At 49.6% G+C, this 15,106-nt stretch overlaps 1 protein-coding gene across 5 annotated transcripts in view; it reads right to left on the reverse strand.

Moving 5' to 3' along the window:
* DISC1 (DISC1 scaffold protein) overlaps window positions 1-15,106 on the reverse strand; it is a 262,910-nt gene that overhangs the window by 213,667 nt on the left and 34,137 nt on the right. For all 5 annotated transcript variants that reach the window (XM_045817203.1, XM_045817186.1, XM_045817193.1 and 2 more), the window contains exons 2-3: window positions 13,454-14,421; window positions 7,004-7,073 (exon numbers count right to left, since the gene is read on the reverse strand). In XM_045817203.1, coding sequence (XP_045673159.1) covers window positions 7,004-7,073; window positions 13,454-14,421 — 1,038 coding nt within the window. The remainder of the gene's footprint in view (window positions 1-7,003; window positions 7,074-13,453; window positions 14,422-15,106) is intronic.

The following is a 15,106-nucleotide window of genomic DNA, read 5'->3' on the forward strand; positions in this document are numbered from 1 at the left end:
AATGGGTTTGGGTGCATTATATTATTAATTTTTAAGGTTGTGGTAATACATGTAACATAAAATTTGCCATTTTGACCATGTTTACGTGTGCAATTCAGTGGCATTAAGTTCATTCGCAACGTTGTCCAGATGTCACCACTTTCTACCCCCAAACCTGCCACCCCGAACAGAAACTGTGAGGCCGGAAGGAGCTAAGTCTCCATTCTCTCCTCCCCTGCCCCAACCCTTAGTCCCCTCCAACCTACTTTCTGTTTCAGAATTTGCCTACTCTAGGGGTTTCATATAAGTGAAGTCATACAACATTTGTCCTGTGGTGTCTGGGTTTTTTCACTTCAAGTTTTCAAGGTTGTCCATGCTGCTCAGAACGTCATTCCTTTTTATGGCTGAAAAATATTCCGTTGTATGTGTATTCCACAGTTCATTTATCCGTTCATCTGCTGATGAACATTTCAATTGTTTCCACCTCGTGGCTAATGTGAATAATGCTGCGTGAACACTGACACAGAAATATCTGAGTCCCTGCTTTCCGTTCCTTCGGGACATACTTAAAGGGAACATAGTCCACAGCGTGATAAGCTTACCTGGTGACAGATGATTGATTACTACTGTAGATTTAGTGCAGTAATCAAGTGGTAAGTATAAAAATGCTGACTCACTATACTGTACACCTGAAACTAATATAACCAATACAAGATTATATATCGACCATAATTAAATAAAAATATAAATTTAATTTTTTTTAAAAAGTAAAATTGCTTGGTAAATACCACTTAGCTCCATAAGACACGGCCCAACTGTCTTCTGCCGCACTGCACCGCTTCCCGTCCCTGCGGCAGCAGGACTCGGCTTCCGGTCTCCCCACACCCGCACCAGCCCTGGTTATTTTGCAGGTTCTGGTCGTAGGTATCCCAGTGGGTGTGACGTGGTATCTCATTACCACGAAAATCAGAGTTGCATCTCCCTAATGGCTAACGATGTTGAACATCATTTCACGTGTGTACTGGCCATGAGTATGTCTTCTTTGGAGATATGCCTATTGAAGTCCTTCATCCATTTTTAAATTGGGTTGTTCACCCTTTTCTTATTGAACTGTAAGAGTTCCTTATATATTCTGGATAGTAAACCCTTATCACATATATGATTTCCAAGAATTTTTCCCCAATATGCCAGCTGTCTTTTCACTTTCTCAGTAATATCCTTTGATATACAAAAGTTTTTAATTTCGATAAAGTACAATTTCCCAGTTTTTCTGTTTGTTACCTATGCTTTTGGTGTCATATCTAGGAGTCCCAAGATCATGAAGATTCACCCCCGGTGCTTTCTCCTAAGAGTTTCACGGTTTCCACCAAGCTCCCTGAAGCATGTTGAGTTAATTTTTGTACATGACATGAGGTAGGGATCCAACTTTATCCTTCTGGAGGCGAAAGTCCAGTTGTCCCAGTGCTACCTGTTGAAGAGACTCTTCTTCCGCCCGTTGAGTGGACTCGACACCCTGTCAAAAGCCAACTGGCCACAGATGTACGGGCACGTTTCTGAACTCAGTTCCATTCCTTTGGTCTCTGTGCCTATCCCGATGCCAGGACCACATTGTCGTGATGGCTGCAGCTTTAGAGTACAAGTTTTTAAATCAGGAAATGTTAGCCCTCCAATTTTGTTCTTCTTCTGCAAGATTGTTTTAGCTATTCTGACCCTTTGCGATGCCATATGACCTTGAGAGTCAGCTTATCTGCAAAAAAGTGGCATTGCAATTTCAATAGCGATTGACTTGAACCTGCAGACTGCTTTGGGTACAGTACTGAAGCTTCATAACATTCAATAGTCCTGCCCATGAACACAGAATGTCTTTCCATTTACTTAAGCCTTCATTAATTTCTTTCAGCAATGTTTTCTAATTTTCAGTGTAAAAAGTCCTTCACTTCCTTGGTTGAATGCATTCCCAGTTATTTAACCATGAAATTGCTTTCTTAATTTTCTTTTCGGATTGCTCGTTGCAGGTGTACAGAACGACCACTGATTTTTGTGTGTTGATCTTATACCCTGAACCACTAGAGAATTTGTTTATTAGCTCTCATAATTTCTCATGGGTTCTTTGGGATTTCTATATGTGAGATCATGTTATCTGCAAATAGAGAGTTAATTTTTTTTTTGGCGACTTGGTCTGGCCGGAGCTTCCAGGACAATGTTGAACAGCAATGGTGAAAGCAGACATCCTGATCTCATTTATAATCTTAGGAAGAAAGGATGACGTTAGCTGTAGATTTTGCATAAATATCCTTTATCAGGTTGAAAAGGTTTTTGCAGTATTTTTTATTAAGAAAAGGTGTTGGAATTTTGTCAAATGCCTTTTCTCCATCAAGTGAGATGATTGTCTGTTTTTTCCCCCTTCATTCTATTAATATGAAACATGACTTTGATTTATTTTACATTGAAGCACCTTCACTTCAGAATAAATCCCATGTGGTCATAAACACCATTTGCCCGTGGTGCACAAGCCTTTTAATGTGCTGTTGAATTAAGTTTACTAGTGTTTTGTTGAATGTTTTTGTATCTTTATTTTTAAGGGATGTGGGTGTATACTTTTCCTTCCTGAGATGTCCTCACCTGGCTTTGGTGTCAGGACACTGCTAGCCTCACAGAGTGAGTTAGGAAGTATTCACTCCTTTTCTATTTTTTGTAAGAGTCTGGGGAAAAAATCATGTTCAATTCCTCTTAAATGCTTGATAGTATTCACCAGTGAAGCCATCTGGTCCTGGACTTTTCTAGATTGGGAGGTTTTGATTACTAATTCTATCTCTTTACTTGTTGAGTCCGTTTCAGTAATTTGTGTTTCTCTAGAATTTGTCCACTTCATCTCAGTTACCTAATTTGTTGACATAAAACTGTTCACAATATTCTCTTATATAATCTTGTTCATTCTTTTGGTAGTAAGGTCCTCACTTTCATTTTTTATTTGTAATCTCCATCTTCTCTCTTTTTTGTAAATTTTGTTGGTATTTTCAAGGAACTAAACTTTGTTTTTATTGAATCTATTGGTTTTCCATTCTCTATTTTATTTATCTCTGCTCTAGTCATTACTCCCTTCTTTCTGCTAGCACTGGACCTAGTTTGTTCTTTTTTCCGGCTCCTTAATATGTGAAGTGAGATTACTGACTTGAGATCCTTCTTAATGTACATACTTAGAGCTACGAATCTCCCTCTGAGTACTGCCTCTGCTGCATGCTATATGTTCTGAGATGTGTTTTCTTTTTCATTCACCTCTGAGTGTTTCCTTGAATTTCCAGAATAAAAAATATATAAAACAAAAAAAGCAAAAAAAAAAGGGAGGGAGGTGGGAGACACAGACAGAGACGCCAAAACAAACAGGCAAACAGACACCTCTCCTGGTCTTTGCAGACGAGCTCTGTGCCGGGGCAGCGCCTTCAACACGCAGCCAGGCCAGCCGTGCAGCCACGGACCAGCAGGGGGTGAAAACGAAGGGTCGTCTCTGCTCTTTTCTGAGCATGCGTCTTGCTTTCGGCATGCGAGTGGTTTTCTGGATTTCCCTACACACATGGGTGGTTTTGAACGTGCTCGTTTCCCAAAGAATCCCCCAGTTTTGCTCCAGGCTGTAGGCAGTCTACTGTATCTCCTGACCAGTGACCCTTCTTTGCCCCCTAGTGTTGCAGTTTGGCAGCACACCTTGCCTGCGTAGCTCTCAGCCACGCCTGCCTCTCTTCCAGCCTGTGTTCTGAGTTAGCCAAAACTGGGACAAGTGCTTGATGTGATGTCAGTCGTAGACCGCTGACAGATGAGGACGGACACAATCATTTGCAAGTGAGGTCTGCTCTACCCTCCCCAGAATCAGGAACCAAAGTCCCACACTGAGAATGCAGCTGTCATCTTTAAGATCACTGCTGTCCTCACAGAAAATGTAGCCAATAATATTGTAGTAACTATGAATGTGCCAGACGGCTACTAGATTGATGGGGTGATCTCTCATAAGAAATATACGTGTCTAACAACCATTTTACACACCTGAAACTAATATAATATGGTACGTCAACTGTAACTGAAAATTAAATTGTAAACAATATTCACTGCTGTCCTACAGAGAAAGTGGGACAAAGGCAAGTAAAAATGCCACAAAGCTCTCCTACCATTTTCTAGTTGCCTTTTTCCTGGTTCCAGGTTTGCTTGGTTGCTACAAACCTGGAGCTGTTTTCCCGGGCTCTGAAAATGTTGGTTCTGACCATTTCTGCTGGTTTTACCTTTCCGTGTTGCTGCTGGGGCACACATGCTTGGGGCTGCTCTCTCTGCCGTTTTCCTGGTGTCGCTCGGACACTGTTGTAAGTACTAAGTTTTGTGGTGCTTTGTTACGCAACGCATTCGTTGCCCGTGGCTGCTGTGACAAGTGACCACGGACTCTGTGGCTGAAAACGGCCGACATTTATTCCCTCACCGTTCTGGGGGCCAGAAGCCTGAACTCAGCCTTGCTGGGCTGAGACGAAGGTGTTGGCCGCGCTGTCCTCCCTCCAGAGGCTCTCAGGGAGGGTCTGTCCCCTGTGTCTTCCAACTGCCGGTGGCCATCGGCATTCCTTGGCTTGTGGCCGCATGGCTCGATGGCTGCCTCTGTGGTCACAGCTGCTCCTCCTGTTCTGTTTATCTAGTCTCCCACGGTCTCTTCCCAAGGGACCCTTGGATGGGATTTAGGGCTCACCCAGACAGTCCAGGATAATCTCGCCTCAAAATCCTTAACTTAATCCCATCTACAAAGATCCTTTTCCAAATTAGGTTTCGTCTGCACATTCCAGGGATTAGGACCTGGATATACTTGGGCATTTTCAGCCCGCCCCAGGCAGCAACAGGCACGTGAGGAGTGTGGTCAGAGGGAACGTGTCAGACGACAGAGAGGAAAATGAGCTCCCGGCAGCCTCCGTCCCCTGACCACATGCCGCATCATGACACACCCAACAGCAAGTCTTCTTTTCTTCTGGGACACATTCCAGTTAGGGCCCTCTCTCTTGAAAGTACAGAGTCCTCATACCAAAAAAAAAAAAAAAAAATCAATTCTAATGTTAACTGAGATTTCACATCTTTATATTATTTATGTTTAATCCTAAATAAGCTAATAGTCCTTGAGGGTAGGTCATCTTGGACACATTTTAAGTCAGAGAGAACACAGTACAGGCTGCCAACAGGAGCATTCCTGTTCCCTGGACCCCCAAATGGCATGCACCTCCATTTCATGTGGGAGTCCTGAGGACATAAAAACAACCAATACTATAACACCTTTTTTTCCTTTCTTTTTTTTTGTTTGTTTTTTTTTAAGATTTTATTTTTTTTTTTTAGAGAGGGAAGGGAGGGAGAAAGAGAGAGAGAGAGAAACATCAATGTGCGGTTGCTGGGGGTCATGGCCTGCAACCCAGGTATGTTCCCTAACTGGGAATCGAACCTGCAATGCTTGGTTTGCAGCCCGCGCTCAATCCACTGAGCTACGCCAGCCTGGGCACCTTTTTTTTCTTTCTATGCTCGAATGAAATGCAATGAAAGGTGTCTGTGGATCCCCACTGCTCACTCGCATCTCTGGTTCTGAGAAGAGGAAGCAGGGGTTCTGGTGCAAAGCATCACATCTAGGAAGCCCTGAAGGAGGGCGCACGTGGGGTCCCCGTGAAAGAAAGGAGCATCGCCTCGGATAACTGCACACTATCACCAGAGGACAGCTGAGGAAAGAGACATCTTGCTGAGGAAAGAATTCAGAAAAACAAAGATTCCGGCAATTTGGACAAGAGCTGGTCTCTCTCTTGGGAGTGGTTTAACATTGGCCTCTGCTGTGACCATTTTTCTTTCAACATCTCACATTGTTATGGTACTAGGTTTTTGTCATCATGGATATTGTTTGAGACAAAGGATAGAGGAACTAATTCAGTGCGGGCCACTTTTCACCCCAGGAAGGAAACTCCAAGCAAGCAGGGTAAAACCAACGACGCAAGAATATGAGGAAATATTAACTTTACTTTCCTACCGAGGGGCAGGTGTAATTAGAGCCCTGAAATGTTCCCCGCAGGTAAATACACCAGCACTTTGATAGGATAAAACATGGGACTTTCTACTCCATGCCAATTGCTCCTTTCCCTAGAACACAAGCCATTTTTGTGAGTGAAACACACTCACAAAAAAGGGGAGAGAGAGAAAAAAGGGGAGCGAGCGAAATGCAACAAAACCAAGCAGAGTAAAGTCACCCTCCAGCTTCTCCTGGGGAACCTCACAGACACCAGCAGGCCCCCTCCCCCGACAGAGCGCAGCCGCACCGCTACTCCTGACAGCCACTCCACTCGGCCGCCACATACGCCCTTGTGTCTGTGTCTGCGTCTGGCCCAGCTCCTGTTCTGGTCCCTCATTGTAACTGTTTCTCTGGCTTCTGATCCCCTCCTCATGTCTGGCCTCATGTTGTTGCTACTTCTCCTTTCTAGCTTCCGTACTCGGGGCCCTCTTCATGGACGTGTGATGGACTTGACCTCTGCGGCACAGCCTGGCACCTTTAACCTCACCCCATGTCCTGTCTCTGGTCCCGGAGAGTGTGATGTCAATGAGCTCAGGGAGGACTTATACCCAGACGCATCCTAAGGACAGAGCCTGTGTCTGCCTCGCTGTCCTGTTCCTGCCACTTTGCCTAGCACATAATAGTTGCTCAACAAATACATTCTGATGAGTGAATAATTACAGACAGAGCATACCTTAGGCAGGCAGATGATGAGTTCATGTAACTCTTATTGTTCAAGTACTTTGTGTTTCCAAATAATCAATGAAGTTATATTTATAACCCAAAGGATTCATGCTTATAACACATTTGGAAATCCACAAAACAATAGTGCTGTAGAATAGTCCGGTGTCACCAAGTGGAGGTGACTGGGGGACGGGACTGCACAGTCCGTCTGGGGTGTGGAGAGATCTGAGAAAGGAGGGGGTGAGAAATGGGATGTTATGAGGGAAAGAAGAAATATTCGATAAACACAGTCACACTCACCATTATCATAATCATCCTCCTCAACAGCTTTTTCTTGGAGTTTCTGAAGCTTTAATCTTAAGGAGTTTACCTATGTCATTTGGGAGGAGAAAAAAATGAAAATCAAATTACAACAGCACTGAAACTTATTTTAGCAAAGCTAAGAGCATCTAGAAACTATTTCGAAACTGAACTTCTTTATTCGCCTTTAAAAAAAGAACCACAAATGTACGTTTTTTCCAACGCCAGATGAATCAGTTTCCCACGCCAAAATAAAAGTTATATAAAGGAAGTGTAATTTGAGCACAAAATCCACAGACTTAAAATGTTATTTTAAACAAATACATCACACTGTACCCTTATCTACATGAAACATGCATAAGAGAAAAGACTACAAGTTTCCTGACCTGACAAACAGCCTCAGTTCTAACACATCAGATTAAAATGATGAGGGTACATGCACCACAACTGGAATAGAAACCACGAGAAGAAGCACGGACCTCAGCTCTGCAGCCTGGGCCGCAGGCTGGGTGGGACCCGGCACAGGGACCCCCCAAAGCCCCCGCAGGAGGTCCTGAGCCTCACCGGCTCTCACCGTCTCACTTAACCCGCAACAGACACAACGACCCCTTCCTTTTACTGAAGTTCATTGGCCATCACAGTCAAGCCTCAGTTCCCGAATGTCTTGGTTCTCGGACAATCCGGTTCTCCGACAATCCAGTTCTCCACCAAGTTCTTTCTAGAAAAAAGTCTCGGTTGTCTAACAAAACTTCAGGTTTCGATTCTCTACCTGACAACCCTTCACGCTGTCACCTGCACAGTCAGTCACGTGTCTCTCAGGCGACAAACTACGGAGATTCGGTTTCCGGACAAGTCGCTTCTCGAACCATTTTCCAGAATGAATTAAGTTTGACAACCAAGGTTCCACCGTATTGTTCTTCCCAGCAGGAAGCCCAGGGATTTTGTTTGGAGATGGATTGTTGGCCTATCAGTGAGTGGATTTGGGCTCGTTCCCTGAAAAACACCTTCCTCCCGTCCTTGGCTCGGCATACACCTACAAGTCCTTCGGCACCTAGCTCAGGTGTAACCCCTCCAGCCCGTGCCCAGGGCCCTTCCTTTACACTGCCACTGTAACCTGCACTTGCTCCTGTTCGTGTGACCGCTTAACAAATATTGACCAACTACCTCTTAGGTGTCAAGGACTATTGGAGGTGCTGAGATACAGCAGGAAATTCTCAGCCCTTTAGAGGTAGCTTCTTGTGTAGGGAGACAAAAAATGAAGGCGATGCATAAGTTTTATAGAGCCTAATAAGTTATTCATGATGTAAAAGAAGAAAAAGTAGACCCAAGCGAGGGGCTCGGGAATGCTGGTAGATGGGGGAGCTGAGGTTTTAAATAGCGTCTCCTGGAGAAGGAGACATTGGAGCAGAGACTGAAAAGAGCAGAGGGAGGGCACCCTGAGGCTCTCTGGGAGAAAAACTCGCCCGTAGAGAGCAAAGCCAGCACCACGGCTCTGGGCGGAGCGCTGCTGGCCCTGCAAATGAAGAGCAAGAAGGTCCTTGGGTCTCGAGAAGAGTGATTCAAGGGGAGATTGTGGCACATGAGGTCAGAGAGGTGGTGAGAAATGCATCACAGAGAGACATGAAGACCATTTAAAACTTCTGATTTTCCTCCGAGGGTCATGGGGGGCTGTCAGCGGAGGTTGAGCACAAAATCTGACGTGTCTGAACAACCCCCCTCCCCCGACTGCTGTGGGCAGGGGCCAGAGGAGGGAGGCAGGAGGCATGGAAATGACCCAGCAAGGACACGATGGTGGTGTGGACCACAGCGGAAGCAGAGAAGACAGTGAGAAGGGAGCTGTTTCTGGGTAGACGCAGAAAACGCCTGGGTGAAGATAACACCAACAGGACCTGCCAGCTGATCACATGTGGGAGTGAGGAAGGTCAGGATGACGCCGGGGTTTTGGTCTGAGCCCCTAGGGAATGGAGTTGCAAGAAATCATCTTGGTACTTATCACGCCCTGTTAAAGCTACCGTTTCATCTTGATTTATCTGTGTGTTTTGCTTCATTTTGTCCATGCCCCCCACTCCCCCTGGAGCATCTGGAAGGCAAGAACTGTTCTGAGTGCACGTGGAAATGGCGGCACTCACGGCAGTTGGGTTCTCCACTGCTCTGGACACATCGGGGGATTACTCTCCCTCCCTCTCCTTGGTCTGGTTACTGAGTGTGCAGGGAAGGGACAGAGGCTACTTCTGTACCGAAGCATTTCATCGCCCTGGCAGGGTCCCTCAGCGTTCTCCACCTTGACTCAGTGACGGAGGCGCCCTACGATCAGAGAGTGCAGCCTGGGGTCCTGAGTGACCCAGTGGAGCAGAGCCCCCAACCACGTCTGGGGAACATGAAGCGTAAGCAAGAAACATGATTGCGTGACGCAGGGCCCCTGATACTGTGTTGCTGTCTGTCACTAACGCATTCTAACTAACACAACCTCTGAAGCAGGCACACGGTATCCGTGGGTGTCAGCAAACACCTTCTGAATGCACGAGAGGAGGAATGAGCACATTAACCCCTTCGTCCTTGAAGTGCTTCGTGTGACAAGTGCACATTTCCCCAGTGACTTGGTCCTCTCTATTAGTGACAGAGGACAGGTGGCATTACCATCACCACACCCAAATGATGGCCTCTGTAAACACCTGTGGAGCTGGAGCAGAAGAACCCCAGGAAGGAGGGCACAGAAAATTTCATTTACAGCCAGTGCCCACCTCACCTTCTCCCTCCCATCCAACTATCCCTGTAGGGCCCGGAATTGATACCTTGGGATGTGTGTGAATGTCCATGTCTGCTGGAAGCACAGCCTCTGATGGGCATGGCTCACCCAGTGACACAGCCCATGGAAGGCAGGCAGTTTCTCTCCTTTTCCCCCAGCGGCCACGCCCCCAAGGCGGGGCTAACTGGTAGGGCTGCCACGCCCCGAGGCGGGGCTAACTGGTAGGGCTCCCCCCACTTCCCTCCTGTGCGCACCCAGGTAGCGTTTCTTCTTATCGAAAGTTTCTCGGCCCCACCCCAGCCCTGGCAATGTCCCTGGGTGGCTATTTTCCGACAGCATAAAATACACATTCGTGGAAGTCATGTTCTATAAAGGCACGGTGAACGCTCAATTAGCGACCACTGAACGAGGGCTCCCGGGAAAATTACAGGGTTGGGCTCTGGCCACATTTTCGTCAACCGATACGGAACCATATTTCGTGTGCGTTTCAGTGTAAAGGTGTTTGACTATGTATAGCTGACTCATCAACGCTGAACTCAGGGCCAACAGCGCTCCAACTCGCCCCCGGACGCAGCTTCTCTAACGTGTTTTCTCTCTGTTGCAGGCGTTTTGCACTGAGCAGCAGAGACAGCACTGCAGCCCTGCGCGTGGGGGCCATTTTCAACAGTGAAATCACCAAAACACACGCACAAAATAGAAAAAGTGGTACTAGACCGGCCACAAAAAGGACACTTGTTTATGGCATGAGAACTGAAAACAAGCAGGCGGAAGGTCACCTTGAGCAACCTCCCCCGGGAACACGCAGAAGGAGCGACTCACGCTTTTAGCCTTTCTGCGCATGTCCGCACACGACCAGGCAAGCACTTCGTTCTGCGCATATCCGCACATGACCAGGCCAAGCACTTCGTTCTGCGCATGTCCGCACATGACCAGGCCAAGCACTTCGTTCTGCGCATGTCCGCACAGGGCCGGGAGCGTATTCTGTGCACTGAAGTTACCAATAAATTTTCCCGAGGGAGAGAATTCACAAATATAGAAACCGCGAATACTGAGGATCGCTATTTTAAAAGAAGCAAAAATTCAATTTCCTGAGATTTGCATTTTTACTTTAGGAGAAGGGAGGGGGGTTAAGTAATATTCTAATATTCTAAGGAATTAGAGTATAATATCTAAAAGGTCCCCAAACACTAGAATCTCAATTTTTTTCAAAGGATCTTTTTAAAGGTCCTTAGCCAACCCCTCTCCCCAGACATGAAGGCCTCCCCAGCAGCCCGCAGAGCAATGTGGGACGTCCCGGGCCACCCCGCCTCACGGACAACCCCAGCCGCCAGGGGCCTCTTGCTCCTAAGCTCCGTGCCCGGGACAGAGCGCCTTCCATCACTCCCACTGCACCGAACACACACGTGATCCTCTTTCATACAACAGACATCAGACAACGGAAAACGGCATCGTGTCCTCCCTCGTCCAGGTACTAGGTGATCACCAGCTAAGATACTTAAACCACAGATACATTGTGTCCCAATGCCATCATTTCACTTTCAGCTGGCATCTGAGAGCAAGTTGGCACGTGGGGAGTTGACACTTTGTAGGACCTCCCCCATGGGGCGTGATGCTACCTCCAGGGAAACAGTGTCAGCATTGAATTCAATTTCAGGACACCCAGCTGGCGCTGGAGACGCCCCCACACATTATAACCGGTGACCGGAACCCCCTGAGAGCCTTTGTCTTTGTGTGTCGGCCTCTCAGCTTCTGTACTTACCCTTTAGACAGTCAATCTAAAAAAAAATCTGTCAGAATCTGTGGCCCAGCTTATCAAGATTAATTACCTCACCGAAAACAAAAATGAATCGCACACCTGCTGAGGGCCAGGAAACATGCTAGGCAACAAGCATCCAAAAATGTCTAAACAACGTGACCTGCAGTTATGGAGCTCGTGGTCCAGCGTGGAATTCGGACCCACATGTAACAAATTATTGCTGGCTGTGGGGAGTGCTGGGACAGGGCGCGTCCAATGTGCTTTGGAAACAAAACGGAAGGAGGGGTTCGTGTGGGAGTGATGTAGAGGTAGGAGGAAACGTCCCACTGGGACCCGGCTCTGGAGCCACAGTAGGAGGGGCTTGGCGGGTGGGCCAGCGCGGGAAGGAAATTCCAGGCAGAGGGAAAACGGTGAGCAGAGGCCTGAGCCCAGCTGTCCCCGGTGTCTTCAGAAGCAGGAAGCCGCACCAGATGGCGGAGCCACGGGGAGGCGCGGGGCAGGCTGCAGCGGGCTGGGTGGGGAAGGTCTCCATTACCAAGATAAGGATCTTGAACACCACCCCGCAGGGCAATGAGCCGCCAAAGGTTTTAAGCCGAGGAATAACACTATCCCACCACTGCCTGGGAAGACGACTCCGCTGGCCATGCAGAGGATGAACCGGAGGAAGGCAAATCTGCCAAGACTCTCTGGCAAGATCCAGGTGAGAGCTAACAAGGATCTGAGCCAGGGCCATGGTGTGGCCGTGGGAGGTGGGTTCGCTGCAGGACTAAGAGGGCTTAGAGATGGACATCGGACAGGGAGGGTTGGAAACGAATGCAGTCCCTCGAGGAGCCGGATGGATGGACTCTATTACTTCAAAGCCACAAATATGTATTGGGGGGTGGACCCTTTAGAATGGGTTTGATGGGGAACACAGCGGCGTCTGTTTTGGACAAATCTAACTCAAGGATCCCACGCATTACCTGGAAACAGAGACCTGCACGTCTGGCCTGGCTTTGCTATGTCCCCGGGTTACAGATCGGACCACTGGGCTGAGGCCCCTAAGGGCCAGAACATCAGGCTACTGGTAAAGAATTGAAAGTGAATGAGATGCAATTGCTGGGAATGAATGTGACCCTCGCATTTTCAGGCACTTCTACCAAATGCCCGAGGAGTGGGTGCCCTACTCCCCGGGCTCGTGTGTACCCATGTATGCGTGCACACACATACACAGATGTATACATGCACAAACACACCCCCCGGAAGGAAAGCACAGTCTTTCACTAGGATGAGCCACACAACCCAGAGGGTCAGCGCAGAGCACCTCTGCCTGGGTTTCTCCGGGAACTCTGGGGGCTGACCATCCTGCCCTCCTGCTGGCAGTGGGCCCCGGCTCTCGGACCGCTGGGTGGACGGCACCAGCACCGTCACGTCACAGTGCTTGGACTTACAAGTACACAGTCTATCCTAATTTCCAAAGCACTGACATTCTCATCCAAGCCACAGAACAATCCTGTGCAGTGGTGTCATCTATAAATGAGGACGTCGAGAGGTTTAATGACCGGAAACGAACTCTGGCAGGCAGTTTGCCCGACACAGGCATCGAGGCTGTATGTCTCGTAACCCTCACACCAGCCAGCTCCATTCCCCTGCTCCCAGCCTGTTTCCCTTTTTGAAGCAGAGCTAGGTTGCACTAACCATGCACCACCTAGGCCAGGACCGGCAGGAAAGCCCGCAGCCCAAATCTGAACACCTACGTGACAGAGGAGATGAAATAAGAACAGATTTGCATTCAAACGGAAAGAGGAGAAACCAAAGTGCAGCAATGTCTTTCTGCAGCCAGCCACCAAGGAGCTGCTGCAGCCCTGGAAGGGGGGAGTCGGTCAACCCCAGAACCACTCATTTCCTGCCCTGTGCCTAATCTGCGTTTGTGAGCCTAGTGCAGCCCAGGGGCGGGGCAGACACCGACCTCCAGCTGCCTGCGGTTGCCGAGCAGACACTCCAGCAGCAGGGGCTCGCACTTCCGGAGCAGCAGGTCCCAGTGAGGAGCGGTGCTCTCGAAGGTTGAGGGGCTCTGGGAGCAGCAGGAGGCAGCGCCTATGTCCAGCACAGAAAGGGGCTCACACGCCAGCGCGGGGCTGCCTCCTGCAATCTGGGCAGAGTCTGCAGAGCCCTGAGCAGCCTTGAGACTGAAGGGGGGAGAAAAAAGTCTAGGGTCTTCATGGAGCCTGTCCAAGCCGGCAGCCTTGGCTTCCGCGTCCTCGGCCTCTCTGAATGGCGGGCAGCCTTCGGCTTCTCCGCGTTCCCCGGCGGCACAGAGTGAGAGCTGGATGAAGCTGAAGCTGGAGGTGAAGGCCGCCTGAGACCTGGCGGGGGCTGAGGGGTCCCTGGGGCCACTTCTGAGGCCGCAGCTGCTGCCACTCACCTCCTCTGGGGCCGGAGAGTCTTCGATCTGGGTGCCCCTTGCTCCTTCACCACAGGTGGCGTCCTGACGAGGGCCACAGGCCTCAGCACTGTCCATGGGTGGGAGCTCCCCCTGACACCCGGGGCCGCACAACCTGGTCAGCCTGCTGGGCGGTTTGGTGCCGGCTCCAAACTGAATCCCACAGAACCCGGAGGTCCCTCGTGCTGGGGCCCGAGATAGGCCTCGGTGGCCCACGCAGGTTCCAGCTGAGGCTGCCGAGCTCCTGGGAAGAAGGCTCCCAACCAAGGGGCCTGGCCACTGGCCTCCAGGTTCAAGGCCACACTGTCGTCCAGCCCTGGACTCAGAGTGGTGGGACTCCTCACCACATGCCCCTCCCTGGGCCCGGAATGAGGTGCCCACAGCGGGGGAGAGGAACCTGATCTGGGGCGCAGCTTCGCGTCTCATGTAGCCGGGTTTCCGTGCCAGCCGCCGCCTCCGAAACGCCGCCGCAGGTGGCCGGCAGTCCTGGCTGCCTGGGAAGACAGAAAGCAGCATGTTAAACACACAGTCTCACTGGCTCGGTGGGAGCCGTGTCTGCAGGACACCCCTAGGTTTAGAGGTCATCTCTGGGTGTATCTGAGATGCTGACTCGGGGTCGGGGGTCACCCGGTACGAGAATTCTAATGATCCCGGGAAGCGTTTGCTTGTCTATGTTAGAAACAGGACAGCACCCCAGCGCCCCTGTTCGGCAGAGCAGCTGGCATGGCCGTGAGCCGTGCCAACACACCAGCTTGCACACGGGAGCCGCAACCTCCGCAGCTCCTCTGACCCTGCAGCCTCTCGCCCGTTGGCCTTGCGGGCGCGTCAGCATTTCCATCCCGGAGTCAGCCCAGAGAGCCAACGGCCTGGAACCGAACAGCAGCATCTCCTGGAGATGCGGCCCGGTCGCTTATTCTGGCTGCTCAGTGAGCAGCAGTCTGTGAGTTTTCGTTATCAGAGCTATGGGTGCCCCTGCACGCTGGGGGACCATGGCCAGCTGGCTGTGACATGATTTATGCCATCAGTTCATCTCACTGAGCAGATGACAGGACACCCTGCGTGATGTGTCCCCAAACCAGGGGCTGCACTCCCCTCCCAGCTCTGCAACGGGAACGGGAACTATGCAAAATGCTGACATCCCGCGGAAGCAGGGAGCAGGAAGGCAGCAGTTGACAGCAT

The sequence above is a fragment of the Phyllostomus hastatus genome, unplaced genomic scaffold (assembly GCF_019186645.2).
Source record: "Phyllostomus hastatus isolate PE091 unplaced genomic scaffold, TTU_PhHast_1.1 phas_contig_148, whole genome shotgun sequence".
Lineage (NCBI taxonomy): Eukaryota > Metazoa > Chordata > Mammalia > Chiroptera > Phyllostomidae > Phyllostomus > Phyllostomus hastatus.